Source organism: Ahaetulla prasina, chromosome 2, assembly GCF_028640845.1.
Source record: "Ahaetulla prasina isolate Xishuangbanna chromosome 2, ASM2864084v1, whole genome shotgun sequence".
Lineage (NCBI taxonomy): Eukaryota > Metazoa > Chordata > Lepidosauria > Squamata > Colubridae > Ahaetulla > Ahaetulla prasina.
Window position 1 is genome coordinate 237,993,676 of NC_080540.1, and position 15,239 is coordinate 238,008,914.

At 43.5% G+C, this 15,239-nt stretch overlaps 1 protein-coding gene across 5 annotated transcripts in view; it reads left to right on the forward strand.

Annotated features, from left to right (window-relative positions):
* AOPEP (aminopeptidase O (putative)) overlaps nt 1-15,239 on the forward strand; it is a 235,892-nt gene that overhangs the window by 129,562 nt on the left and 91,091 nt on the right. For 4 of the 5 annotated variants that reach the window (XM_058170936.1, XM_058170934.1, XM_058170935.1 and 1 more), the window contains 2 exons: nt 4,635-4,697; nt 5,432-5,518. In XM_058170936.1, coding sequence (XP_058026919.1) covers nt 4,635-4,697; nt 5,432-5,518 — 150 coding nt within the window. Of the gene's footprint in view, nt 1-4,634; nt 4,698-5,431; nt 5,519-15,239 lie in introns of those variants that run through there. The other variant, XR_009153645.1, reaches the window with a different exon arrangement.

The window sequence follows — 15,239 nt, forward strand, 5'->3', positions numbered from 1 at the left end:
AGAGTTTTGCAGCCAGCCAGTCCTTCTCAGAGGCAGACAAAATGAAACAGAAACAAGCCAAGCGGGTGAGAGACACCTTCAAAGGCAAACAAACAAACAAACTTCCCTTTTGGGAAGAGGCAGCGCTGTGCTAGGAAGGCCGGCTGTTCTCCCCCTCCGAGGGCCTTGTGGGTCAGCCAGGAGGCTTTGGCCCATTGGAGGAACGACCCTGGCAATGCCCCATGGGGCACAGGGGCCACCAGCCGGCCAAGCTGCCTTGGGCCCAAAAGACTCTTTGCGAGGAAGGGCTTCATCCCCCTTGGGCATCCCGGCATCCCAGGATGTTGCCATCTTCCCCAGCTGTGGCAACACTACGGGGGGTGGGGTGGGGTGGGGTGGGTCTCTTCGGCTCTCTCCCAGAGCCTCCTTGGTCACTCAGCTTCCCGGACAAGGCCCCAACTGAGCTGCGCCCCCCCTCACCAGGCGTCGAGGGATTCCCACCAACTGAGCTGCATCGCCGGGGGAGGGGGGGAGGCGGTGGCTGGAGAGGGACAACCCGCCTTCGCTGCCCCCCACCCAGAGGTTCTCCGGGGAGCAGAAGCGTCCCATTCCCGCCGGGACCCTCGGCAGCCCCGGCAGCGGGGCCCACTCAGCAGCTCACCCCTCCCATCCTCCTCCGCTCCGCTCCCCCGCCCGTCCAGCCCTGCTCTGCCGACCCGCCCGGAGAGCCTACCTGCGCGGCGCCGCGAGCCGAGGGCGCCCGGAGCAGCGCCGGAAGCTCTGCCGCCCGCCCGCCTCCTCTGTCTGGTGGGCCGGGCTGGAGCCGTGGGCGTCCCGGCGTCCCCTACAGCCCAGTGGCGGAATGGCCGCCCGCAGCCCGGGTGGGCGGGGTCGCCTCAGCGGAGCCTCCCGCATCTGCAACGGGCGGCGGCGGCGTTGCCATCTTCCCCAGCTGGGCGGGGTGGGGTGGGGTAGGTCTCTTGGCTCTCTCCCAGAGCCTCCTTGGTCACTCAGCTTCCCGGACAAGGCCCCAACTGAGCTGCGCCCCTTACCAGGCATTCCCACCAACTGAGCTGCATCGCTGGGGAGGGGAGGCGGTGGCTGGAGAGGACAACCCGCCGCCGCCCACCAGACAGAGGAGGCGGGCGGGCGGCAGAGCTTCGGCGCTGCTCGGGCGCCCTCGGCTCGCGGCGCCCGCGCAGGTAGGCTCTCCGGCGGGTCGGCAGAGCAGGGCTGGGCCAGGCGGGGAGGCGGGCGGAGGAGGATGGGAGGTTGAGCTGCTGAGTGGGCCCGCTGCCGGGCTGCCGAGGTCAGCGGAACGGGACGCTTCTGCTCCCGGAGAACCTCTGGGTGGGGGCGGCGGGTTGTCCTCTCCAGCCACCGCCTCCCCTCCCCAGCGATGCAGCTCAGTTGGTGGGAATGCCTGGTATGCCCCACCCAGAGGTTCTCCGGGAGCAGAAGCGTCCCGTTCCGCGGGACCCTCGGCAGCCCGGCAGCGGGGCCCACTCAGCAGCTCAACCCTCCCATCCTCCTCCGCTCCGCTCCCCCGCCCGTCCAGCCCTGCTCTGCCGACCCGCTCGGAGAGCCTACCTGCGCGGCGCCGCGAGCCGAGGGCGCCCGGAGCAGCGCCGGAAGCTCTGCCGCCCGCCTGCCTCCTCCTCTGTCTGGTGGGCCGGGCTGGAGCCGTGGGCGTCCCGGGCGCCCCCTACAGCCCAGTGGCTGAATGGCCGGCCCGCAGCCCCGGGTGGGCAGGGGTAGCCTCAGCGGAGCCTCCCCGCATCTGCAACTGGGCGAGCGGCGGCTTCCTTGGGGGCCAGGACGGGGGCCGCACCCCACTGTCCACCGAGAATTTGCTGCGGGCCAATAAAAACTGACCCGCGGGCCGCAGTTGGCCCGCGGGCCGTAGTTTGGACACCCCTGATCTAAAGCTTTTGATCTTGAAAGAAGGTTATTGTGGTAGTAAAAATAGGGGCAGGCCAATGTCTTTTTTAAAAACCAAAAGCAATAAAGCTAAAGTGATGGTCAGGATTTAGTGAGCTCACTCGACACACGTTTATGTTTTGACATCTGTTCGTAAATGGCATCTAATTTCATGTAGGAGAAAATCTACTCTGATCTAAATCTAATAATTTAGAAACTTTCTTTTCCAGAATGTATAGATACATCAGTCAATTTTTTGTGAGAGCATGAGCTTATGCGTATACTTATGTCAAAAAATATTCTTATGCTAAATACAATTATCCTGGAGGATTGATTGATTCCTTCCTTCCTTTTTTTTTACATTTACAGAAATAAGCTACATCAGTAATCTAGTAGCACTTTTTCTGAATAATGCTGAAATTTCACAAACATACGTCTTTTTATATAATTTAGTAATCAGAAAAGGTGCTACCATATTTGTCCCAAAGGCACTTTTTCCAAAAGGCAATTGGACTTTCTTGGTTTTTTTCCTGAAGAAGCTTCAGATATTTCCATCTGTAAATATCTACGAAAACTGCTATTTTCATCCAAAAAGCTTCTTCAGTTTTGTGATTTAGTGTGTGCTACCAGATTTGTGATTTTTTTTTGTGGCCTCCAAGGTTAACGTGGCTCCCCCCCCACAAAAGTGTTAATTGTTTCTCAAAGTCATTTAATCTCCTAGTGCCTGTACATTTTCATACCAGTAGACAAATTTTAGGAATGATACTTCAATAAATTCAGTGGGATTTACTCTCAAGTAAACAAGGTGGGGGGCATGTAGTGTTGTGCCTTTAAAGCAAAGCTTAGGCTTTGCCAAGCTGCAGCTTAATGGAGGAATCAACTGTGGAATGGCCATGACTAATAGAAATGGCAAGAGTCCAGTAGCAAAAAGCAAAACTTAATGCTTGCTTTTAAGATGCACTTCAGAGTCTCCACGGAATTCATCTGATATGGTTTTGGATTCCACAGAGGTCAAGGCACTATTGGGAAAAGAAAGTTTCAAATTCTTCCTTGCGTTTTAATATGCTCAGCTAGAATACTTGCTTAAAGAATGCTCCGGTTTGGAATAAAAGGGAGGGCAGGCGGATGCTGGAGAAAGGACATTTCTGGTGTGAAAATTGAATTTTTGCCCCTATTTGCGGGTCTACCTCGTTTTGCTTTTTTGCCCTTTTTCAAATCCGTTTATGATTTGATTCATCTGCAACTTGAGCAGGGGGAAAAAAGAGTCTATACTCTATAACCACGCAGCATTATTTTAGTGTCAGTTCAGCTCATGCGTTTGCATCGATAATATTGACTATAGCGCTGTATTACATTGCAGAGTTTTAGGGCAGAAATCCGGGATCTTTTTTTTGGGGGGGGGGCTGAATGCAAACGACCTTTACCTCCGCCATCCTCTCTTAAACCCCTTCCAGGTCCCCCTAACTCTTAAGTGTGACCGCGGAAAGGGTACCCTCGCCCCCTAACCAAGTGTCAAACCACCCTCAATTTTTCATCGCCTTAATTCAAGTCCGGAGAAACCTGCTCTCCGAATTAAAAGGTAGGCGAGGGAAGGAAATTCGTCGCCCCCGCATTCAAGCCGCGGGCGAGCCGGGCTCAGCGATCTGAGGGATTTCCCCCCGCCCCCCCAATCCCACTCGGCCTAGGCGAGGTTGGTGCCACCCGTTTCCACTCGACCCCCTTTCCACCCAGCTGCCTTGCGTGCAAGCGAGAAGTGACAGCCCTGGACAACGCCGTTCGCGCGGAAACGTCAGCCATGGGGTGGTTTGTGTATGTGTACGTGTGTGTGTATATGTGAGGGGGGTTTTTTTGGAGGGAGGGAGGAAGGCGGTTGCCTGTTGCTCGGAGCGCTCGACTTCAAACGGAGCCTTTTACGCAAGGCAAGTTGAGCGGGGCGTAAAGCAGGAGACAGGCAGACGCTCCACGATTGAAAGGGTGACGTGAGCCGCCCTGAGCCGCCCCTCCGAGGTTACCTTTCGGGGATGGGGATGTGGGGGGGGCGAACAAAGCCGACCGGGCTGGAGTATCCCCTTAAGGCAGGCTCCTCCTCCTCCCCCCCTCTCCCTTTGATTTCGGAGGCTGAACCGTGAGGATGGGGGGGGGGAAGAGAGGAAGGGGTCCCCCTGCTCCCTTAGGTGTTTCTGCTGCCGGAGGAGATCCCCGCGTCTTCCGCGGCCCGAGGAAGCCGCGATCTCCGCTCCTTGCTGCCTGTTGCGCGGTGCGGGGGTGGGAGGGGGGACGGGGGACACGGACCGTCTCTTGCGACCGGAGTCTTCGCGGCGGTCGCAGCTGGTGCTGCTGCTGGTGCTGCTGCCGGGGCCGCCCCATCCAGGGTAAACACAAACAGCCCGACCCCTCGTGCGCCGCGGGAGCTATCGCAGCCGGTGGGCGTTGTAAGGCAGCGGCGCCGGGCAGGCTTTGTGTGTGTGTGGTGTGTGTGTGTGTGTAATCGCCGCCGGAGAAGAGCGACTCCCTTACCCAGCGCCCGAGCTCGGGCTGCGCGGTGGGGAAAGTTTTGTTCTGGTCGCAGCCGATCTTGGAGCTTTCGGAGGCACTGGAGCTTGGGGGATCTTGGAAGCCGGGGGAGGGCACGATCGCGGCGCTGTCTCTGTCTGTCTGTCTGTCTCTCTCTTTCTGGAGCTGCGGTTCAGATCGCCTTGAATAAACTTGTGCTTTCACTTTGTCTTCCCATCTAGCCTTTGCTGGAAGAGAGCCGCGTTTGGCAAGAAGGTCGCCTAGCCCAGCAAGTGAAAGAAGAGGTAAAAAAGGCGCTTTCCTTTGGCAGCTGGTAGTTTTAGATCGTGGATTATTATTATTATTATTATTTCCCCCCCGATTCGGGCTTGCACCTCTGTCTGCCCCCTCCCCTCCGCCCTCCGATCCTGAGATATTTGCTACTGTATATCCGCAAGAAATGAGACATGGAGAAGCTGCCCCTTCGTGTTACTTTGACCACGACCCGTTAATGCCACCCTATTCAGAGGAGCGAGGAAGGAACTGTCGAGATTTATTCTTTTTAAAATACTCCTCTCCTTGAAGATGTCACTATTTGAAGAAAGCGCATCTTTCCCCCCTCAAACACCATCACTTTTCATTCCCGTGCAGTTCTGTAACAATTCTACAAATGTTTTTGGTACAGCGGAGGTTTCTTTATGGTACAGAGATGTTCTGCTGCGCTACTCTAGATTATAACAGCAGACAGAAGTTACTGCATTTGGTGAGGGTGGTGGAGGGAATAGAGAGAAAAAGCTTTTCTGACCAGGAAGAAATAGCTAAATGGATTAAACTGAGAACATGATACTGAGGACTGGAACAATATTTCTCTTCCCCATTTCTCTATCCTGTCCCCCCCCCCCGAAGTCCCCCCCCCCCCCGCCTTCCAGTGAAGCAATGGAAAATTGTATCTTGAGTCTGTTTATAGTTTCTTACTCATGCTGAGTAGTTGCACTCAAGTTGCGTCTTCTTAAAAAAGCTGTATGGTTTTGACATATAGGTCGTAAAATGGATTCAAATAAATCAGAGGTTCAGAAAAGGCACTCGGCGGAAAAGGCAACGACCAGAAGAAGTCGCTTTCCAAAAGGTACTGGCTCCTAATGATCTAATAGATGTCATTTGTGTTTTTATTGTGGATTATGCTTTTTTTTTTTAAAAAAAAATTTTTTTAAATGATATGGAACATGCCATCGAGTAACTCATGTAGTACTATTCCTGGAAGCATTCTTGTGCGAAGGATCATTTGTGAACAGAGCTGCAAAATATAGGTTAGGTGTTCTATGTATAGTGAAGGAGAGTTTAGAAATGAGTTTATGGAAAATAAAATGTGTTTTTGTTTCCTCCTCGTGCACCTCTAAACGCTTCTGATTCAAATAACTAACCTGCTCAGTATCTTAGAAATAAGCAATGTAGCAAATTTCAAGTTGATGTGTGACTTTCAGGTTAAAAGAATTTTCCAGCTAGGATTAATCAGTATTAATCATGTGTAAGGCTCCTGAGATTTCATTCTTTAAAAAAATGGATATTGGGTTTAAATAATGTTTGATGGACTACTTGGTAAAGTTGAATGTACATAAGGGTTGTTCTGGCAGATTCTTGTAATTTTTTTTGTTTGCTTAAATAATATTTCCTGCTCTCAAGAATAATATTGCTGGACCTATGTTGTCTTTTATGCCAGTCTTTCTATGAAATATAGGAATCCCAATGTATAGCTGAATAAATGGAAAGATTTTGGCAAGGTGGTTTATTGGTGATTTTCTGAATGTTTATTGAGACCTACTTAGCAAGTGTGGCTTATACTCCTTGATAATGATAACTCTTTTCAACAAAGTTAAATTTTAGTGATTTTTGTGAAACTTCCTTCCAAGTAATTTTACATCTCTGCCTTGTGTTGTGAATTGTGCTGTTGTTCATGGCTGATTGGTAAGTAACTATGTTGAGCTGTTTGTAGAATTGTTAACACCAGAATTGCTTCTTTATTAAGTTGAACTACTGAAAAGCTATATATCTTTCTTCAGTAAGATTTAAAGGCAGTATGTTATTTTGTAGCTTGACAGTGCAGCTAGAAAGTCTGATGAATCATCACTGTTTCTGTAGCCAAGTTCTTGCTGTTAATATGAGTGCCAACTCCAGGGTTATGTTGCCTTAGTATGGACATTGCTCTGTTTGACAGATATCTTTGGATACTACAGCTGAATGTGGCATGTGGAGAGATGGACAATTGAAGAATAAGCTTATGAAGTCATAATATTCTGAATCTCCCATCAGTTGACTACTGTTGTAACACAGGCTATCCTACTGTAATCTACTCAGCTGAAATTTTTACTGGGCCTGCACAGTAGATCAATTTGTATTTAAGATGCTACTTCATTTTATGTTCAGATTCACTTAAGTCTTGATCAAAAATTAATGTTTCAACAAAATCAGAATAGCCAATAGTTTCATCAAGTAGATGAGGAGTGTTACTTGTTTATTCTTGTATAGAAATAACCATCTGTTGTTTTAACATGAATATGTTCATAAGAGTTATGGATCTCGCAGTGCTGAAATCCGAAAAAAGAAAAAAGGCTATCAGAGTTGTATCTCATGTGATTTATTGACCAGAAAGCAATTAGAATTTGAATATTTTAAATACGTAAGGTTTAAAATCTGGAACAATCTGTTTTGCAGGATGATTAAACACTGATCCCTGAAATTTTTCCAGTATTGATGGCCAGAAGTGTGAATTTTATTTATTTATATTTGTGACCTGAAAAGGAGATGACCATATTAGCCTTTGTTTAAAATTTATAATAATAATAATAGTAATAGTAATAATAATAATAATAATAATAATAATAATAATAATAATAATAATAATAATAATAATAATATATTAAAGAATAACGCAAGAATATTGTTATAATGGGACATTAAGGTGGTTTTAAAAGCCTGCATTAAATCAAATTAAAACAAAACATTGATTTAAAAAATCTTTAGATAATAACAAAATACTACTAATAGGAGATTACTTAATATTCTGGCATAAGAATTCCTAAAGAGGTTCTCTTCTGATTGACAGGTGTTACTTCATAAATGTTTCAGAAAATTTTCATAAAACAATTATTGTAGAAAAAGAGAAACATTTGTCTTTATTAGTAGGCTGTATTAAAAATACAGTGAGGACATTCAAAAGTTATGCCATCAAAACACTATTAAAATTACTGAACGTAATTTATCTCTGTTTCTGTCTTATGGTTTATAGCTTTAGTGTTGTTTTTTGTGACTTTTAAAAGGAAGATCTTCAACATGAAGTGTTACCTATGTTTTGAAAAATTATTTCTATGGAGCAAAAGCTTAGAAAAACTTTTCCAGGAACGGGGAACTATGAGGGTATGTTTCAGTAGATGATAATTTTATAGCTATCCCATATTAGAAGTTGTAGGACAGAAGCCTAGAAAGATATCAAATAATTAGGACAAATCCTGGGAAAGTATGGGCTATTTTCTGTGAATACCAGTGAGTGCAATTCTAACTTGCTGAAGCTAAGGGGGCTTTGCTTGTACAGGTATTTAAATGGTCATTTCCATCTTAACCTGTCCCTTTGTTATTTTTCAGTTTACTCTGTTATTTCTTCTGTTTGTTGTCACATTGCTTGCTGTGCTCAGTTATCTAGTTTAGGACCTACTGTACTTCCTGTTGCCATGTATATGATAGTCTTCTTTTCACTTTATTTCTTTCCCTGATTTGACTTTTTCCCCCCAATTATTTTTCAAGCTCTTAATACTTGACTGTTTTTGTTTTCTCCCCCACCCTTCCTTGAGTTCTATCACTTCCATAATTTTTTTCCTTTTTTAGTCCTATTGTGCAGATTGGTTGAATACCCAGTCTAGTGTTTGGACCTTTTAATTAGCTTAGGCTTTGCTTTTCTATTACAAGGAGGGACATTTTAAAATAAACAATGAGCAAAATTGTTGTAAAGTCAGAAGAGGAGCAAAACCTGAAATCTTTGAAGAAAGAGATAAGAAATCTAATTTAAATCTACATGTTATCATAAAACAGGAAGAGAAGTTAGGTAAGGTTAAGAACCACTTAACATATTTACTGTATATTATTCTTTGCTTTATGATGAGACCAGCCATAATGCTAATGAGTTCCTAAAATAAAATTGGAGATTATTGAAGGATAGCCTATAACTGCAAAGCACTAAATTGATATATTGGGGATATAGCAGTAGGAAATTTAATTGCAAACATCTGTTGGGCATCTGATTTGGAAAACTGGCGTACTCTAATGTTATATTAATTTAGGACCAAGACAAAACAATTGTAATTTAAATATTTGGCTTTCAAATATGTACAGCGATTACTGTATTATTTGAAAGTAGTAGTAGGTAATAATGATTAAACATGTTAGCATTTAATTTGAAAGCATATTATTAAAAACTGTAAGAAAATAATTGCTCAGTTTTAATAAGGGAACACCATAACAGGTAGCTGGAATATATCTAGCTACAGATATATCATTTAATGTTATCCTGTTAGACTTTGTATTTTCAGAATGCGTTTCACAATCTAAAGAAATACTCAGTTCTAAACTTTTTTGCTTTTAAATTTCATAACGGGAAACACTTCTTCCCAAGAAGAATTAAGACATAGGCTTTTGGTTATTGCATTTTCATTCACAGTATAATTATTATTTTCACATTTGCATCTATAAATTAGTATGTACATTTCCTGGTTATATTAATATCCATCGTAACAGTTTAGCTTGGTACCATGCATATTTATTTTGCATTGTTTTAATGTTTTTTATGTTTTATGATATACACCACCCAGAATAACTTGTTGAGATGAGCGGCTATAGAAATCAAATCAAATAAATAACTGTTTAAATATGAGCTCATTTTTATTTTTGCCTATTGGTTTTTCTTTTTTGTGATCTTTAAATGACCACTGTATGTCTTAAGGGGAATTGCTTATAGTTGGCATCAAATGTATATATTCAGCATACGTTGTTTCTTTGAGCATTGTAAATCTTTTGTTTGGTTTTGATTATTTTGCGACTTTTTTTAAGGCAGGCCAATCCTTTGCATTTGTTGTATTTTAGGGTTATATTTATTTATTTATTTATTTATTTATTGGTAATTTCCAGATATTATTTGATTTTGTATAACACTGATTTAAAACATGGTCATTTGTTGTTTCATATTATAGTTTAATTGATGAAAGATTTTCTTTAGTCACTTTGCTTTTGTTGAAATTAATTGCATGTCAATTATTTGAAAATTATTCTATTCAGGGATGTGAATGAAAAAAAGGTTGACCATAATATTTGGAAATGAGACCTGCTTTCTTCCTCAATTTGAATTTGCTGTTATCTTTTATCTTTTCAGAATAGTTCTGCTTACAACCACTCAAATTGTGCCATTTTTTAAAAACAAGGCCTCCTTATTTATATGTTGCACAGAGAGGTGTCATCAGTAAAATAATTTTGGGGGAGTCTAAAACCTTCGGGAATATTACTGAAACACAATCTAGGACATTTTCCTCCATTTCTTCTCCAATCTGATATGACCCTTTTAAAATAAAAAGCACACAACTAGCACGGCCATGTGTTGGGAGTAACTTAAAGTATACGTAGAATTACATCACTTAATTAACATGGTTCATTGCCAGCAGCCATTTCTCTGCTGCCCAGTGAAAGATTAAGACCACCTTAATGTGAAACACAAGTTTTACTGAAGAAAGACAGACAACAGAAGTGTCGGGTCTTTTATTTGAAGGGAAAAATAGCCACACTGCTGCAGCAGAGCTTTTTAGTTGCTTGTGCCTCTCCTTCAAAGCATTTTAATGAATTACAGTTAACATGAAACCATGTCAAACTAGGAGCCACCCAGAGTCCCTTGGCTGAGTTGGGCGTCTACAGAAATTGAATAAATAAATAAAATTTCTGCAGATGGTGATGCCCTGGTAGGAGGGTATTTGGTGGTGCTTTCAATCGTGCAAATAGCTGTTCTAATACATCTATTTTTCTTATGCTGCTTTTAAGTCTAGAGTATGGAAGTACATTTTGTTTTCTTTCCTTCTTCAATGGAACTTTGGAGATGTCTATTGAAGCTGGGCGGAGAGTTTCAAAGAGATAGAGAGTTAAAAAAACAAGTTGTCAAAAAGAGGAAAGAGACACATATTGTCTCAGAGGAAGCTTTCAGCTGCTCCTAAGAGCTTCAGAGGATGGAACTGGTTTGCTTGTAGTAGGGAAAGTGTAAATATACATCACCGCCAGCCATGGGTAGATCGTTGCAAGCCCATGCTAATTGTCATGGAACTACTGTTAAAGTATTTACAAAGTTGTCAGTTTGATTGCCTCTTCCTATCTGATTTAGCTATGCGGTGTTGTGAGGTTCTTGGTGTTCTCTGAATTTGGTTGCTTTCTTGCAGATGTTCATTATTGAACTTGGTAACATCACCAATGGCCTCAAAGACCCCGCAGTTTAACCTTGAGCTACAAATATTATCTTCTATTAATGCTGTATTGCTTTAGGGAGTGAGCTTGGGAAACAGATTGGTGGCTGCAGTTCTTTTCCAATAAAACTGTTAGGGTAATCTGCAGTGTATACGGTGGGTATGTGTGTTTATTGCTGCTTTAGTGTTAAGTGAACAGATTGCTCCTCTTTTCTTAATCAATTTGCATCAGGGCTGGCCTTCCAGCATCTGAAAAGCAATGTAAAGGTGGTTTGCTCTATTCAAACTTCCTAAGTTTTAAATAAATAAATGAAGCCTTTTAACATCTTTTGTAGGTTGTGTTACTTAATCCAAATGATCAGCCATGGTGGTGCAGTGTTAGCGTGCAGTACTGCAGGCTACTTCTGCTGACTGCTGGCTGACTGCAATTTGGCAGATTGAATCTTACCAGGCTCAAGGTTGAGTCAGCCTTCCAGCCTTCTGAGGTGGGTAAAATGAGGACCCAAATTGTTGCGGGCAATATGCTGACTCTGATAACCGCTTAGAGGGGGCTGTAAAAGCACTGTTGTGTCTCGCCCGCTCCCCCTGCTGCAGCCGGGCCCCTCTTATCTCCTGCCGGACGCTGATAGTTCAGAAGAATGTCCTGGCATGCCTCCAGGCCCCAGCCCTGACACCATGCCCGGACAGGCCGAACAAGACGAAGGGCCTGACGTGCCTTCAGCCCCCAGTCCTGGCACCATGCCCAGGCAAACGGAGCAACTAAACTCCTCCCCCACAGCATGTGAGCCTGAAGAATGTGAAGCCAGATTACCAACAGCTGGAGGCTGGAGAGATCCTCGCTTCCGGAGAATTGAGAGGCAACGTCAGCAAAAGGAAGGGAGGGGCAGACCTGGATAAGTGCTGAGTCATGGAGCCACACCCCATGGCCTATATAAAGGATCTGCTTTCTGGCATTCTCTGAGTCAGGCAAAGTCTAACTTGGATTGCTGAAGTCACTTCCTGGTCTCCTGCCTGCCTTGAGAACTCTGATAGGACTTTGGCAGAGCTGCAGAGGCACGCTTGATACGGACTTCCACGACCCGGCCGTCAGCGGAGGAGTGGGACACGACAAGCACTGTAAAACAGTATATAAGTCTAAGTGCTATGGCTATATTCCAAAAGGCGTAACTCAGAACTGAGTTACATGTTTAGAGTTCATGTGACTTCAGACACATGTACCAAATGTAGTCTTCAGACACTTAAAAATTCTCCAGTTTGACTCTGGGCCAGAAGAAGTCTACACCAGTTGACCTAAAGAATGATAGTGATGCTATCGCTATCGGTTGATCTCAAAGGATAGGTAAAGTCTATGAGTTAAAGACAAGTTGAGCAGATAAGTTTTGGGAGAAGGAAACTGTTTGAAAATATTACTTGTCTTGGCAATTAGATTCTAGAAGTACTGTACATTTTGTTCACTTTCATTTTTAGATCACCATGTTGCTTCTGCTGTCCTTCTTTCCCAGTATGAATACTGTGCTGTATATATGATGATTATTATCAATTTGGGAAGGTGCTCATCTCAGATTTCTGTGACATTTAGTCTGGAGTTAATTTCCATTCTTCTTCTTCACATTATCTTGCTTTCTCCCCACCCTGGGCCCTACTTAGTTACACAAATGGATGTCTACCTACCCGTAGCATTATTTTGCCTTTTCCACTGTCTCCTGTTTTGGATTTTCTCTTTATCTGTTTTTTTTTCATGCCGATGTCATAAATTGGGACAATTTCTGGTTATAAACCCAGTGGAAGACTTGCTGTGTCTCCACTTTTGTGACTTGTGAAGCTTGACTAATTGGTGTATAACAGTGATGGTGAACCTATGGCACGTGTGCCAGAGGTGGCATGCAGCATCCTCTCTGTGGGCACACGAACCATCGCCCCAGCTCGGCTCCGCTGCGCATGCATGTGCGCCTTCCATTCGCCAGCTGATCTACAGGTCTCTGCCGTGCACGCGAGGGGAAGTGCACGCGGGGGGGCGTGCATGCAGGGGGCAATGTGTATATGCACGGGGAGATGGGGAGCATGCCTGTGCGGGGGAAGGGTTGCATGCAGGGCCCATGTGCACATGCGGGGGTGGGATGCATGTGTGGAGCTGCATACACATGGGTGGGGCACATGGGTGGGGCAGGGCACACATTGCATTTTGGGGCTGCATGTGTGCACTTTGGGCACTCGGTCCAGAAAAGGTTAGCCATCACTGGTGTATAAGATCTTTTAATTTTGAATAAAACATATTATTCCATAATGTTTTAAAATATTACATGTTTTCTTAATGACCTTCTTCAGGTTTTCTGAGACAGAAGGAAAAGGGAAGCAATAAACACTTTTCTGGAATTCCAAGCCTTTATTTTCCAACATGTTATCGCCTCCAAACATCCTGGATAGGAATCTGTTTGAAGTGCTCCTTTAAAATGAAAGGGTTTGCAATTCTGGTGACCTAAATGCAATGTAGACAGATTTTTTCATGCATTTTCTTTTTCCTGCTGCATTGTTATAGGAATCATTGTTATATTAGCATGTGTATGTGTGTATCAATTTTGATTTCCTCCTGGAACAATACAATGGAAAAAAAATTAGTTGGCTCTTTTTTATGGCTAGTGGAAGAAGTATATATAAAATGCTATTTAAGGTAATAGGCTGCTTTATTGCAAGCCTTCCGTGCTAGAATCAGGAAAGGAGGAAATGGTTCCTTCCTTATTTTTTTTTAATATCCGATTACTCCTTTCCTGGATTTGTGCCCACACATGAATACCAGCTTAATCTGATGTAATAGATTATGTTTAAGATTTTTTTTGAATGAGCACCCTCTGTCTTCACTAAGGATATTATTGTGGAGTAAATGCTGCCTTGAAATTAAAGCAAAGAGCAAGGAGTCACAATTCCATTGTAGATTTAAGTCTTTGGTAAGCTTTTAATGGGTTTATGCTAAAGGAGTTAAAAGTCTTGATTTCAGTTTATGGAGCTGCAAATAAAATGCTCTTGAGGTAGAAATGCACAGCTGCACCCCCTCTGCAGCAGACAGAAATAATTCATTCAATAATTTAATATTTAATGGAGACTCACATCTGCTGCATGAGGCAGATAGAATTCTTAGCTCTTTAGGAATGGTTATGGTGTCCCTGGCTGATACTAGCTGGTTTCAATAAAGCTAGCAATGCTGGGATGGAAGCTCCCATAGTAATTTTGGGGGCAGTAAAGTAGAGTAGAAAGTGGTTTAAAAAAAATCCCAAAGAAAGCAATAGTGAAACACTTTTTTTTATATTGTTGCCTGATCGTGTCCAAGAATTCAGTTTTATGGGTAAGTTTAGGCAATGAGCTGAGCTTCCACCTTTTTCTTACATGTTGTTTCTAAGCAGGCTGGATGACTTTGAACTTTCCTAGTCTCTGGAATAAGGGCAAAAGCAAAAATAGAAAAATAAAAATGGTGGGTTCCAATGAGCAGGTTTATGTTTCGAGGTCAGATGTCAGCCGTGTCTGCAACAATGTCCCTTTTAGCCTTATCCATGTTCCTTCTGTTGAATGAGTTCTTTAGGATTGGCCTTGTACATCATTGCAGCCATTTATAAAAATAGCCACAGCGCTCTCACTGATTCTAAGTGTACTTTTTGCTCTAAAAGCCTAAAGTTAGGAAACTCAGAGAGCATAGCCTTCTATTTGCTGCCAGTGTTCTCCATTCCCCACTTATTTTATCTCTGGAATTTTTTTCTTCTTATAAATGTTGATTATATTTTTCGTATGTGTATGTTCATCTTCTGACGGTGAACGCAGAAAGATTTTAAAACCATGGTGGGCATGGAAGGCTGTTTTTGAACATTCACGTGATATTGCTATCATTCTGAAACACAAAATTTTTCAAAGGACCTACTTGGCACATTCAAATCATTTGGCACATAAATCGAATCATTCGGTACTAAACGTTTAGGTATAGATTTCTAAGCCCAGTTGATTAATATTTGCAGATTGGATAGCTGTTCTTCATGGTATCTAAGTAGAGGGATGTAAGAGATCCTCTATCATTTAGAATAGAATATAATTTTTATTGGCCAAGTGTGATTGGATACACAAGGAATTTGTCTTGGTGCATATGCTCTCAGTGTACATAAAAGAAAAGATCATCAAGAATTCTAAGGTACAACACTTAATGATAGTCATAGGGTACAAATAAGCAATCAGGAACCAATCAAGTGTCAAATTGAGTATCAAATAGCTTTTATGTTTGGATAAAAGACTAGAGAGCAGAATGAATCTGGTTGTACTTAGTCCTTGATTTACAACAGTTTATTTAAGTGACTGCTCATAATTACAGTGGCACTGAAAAAAGTGACT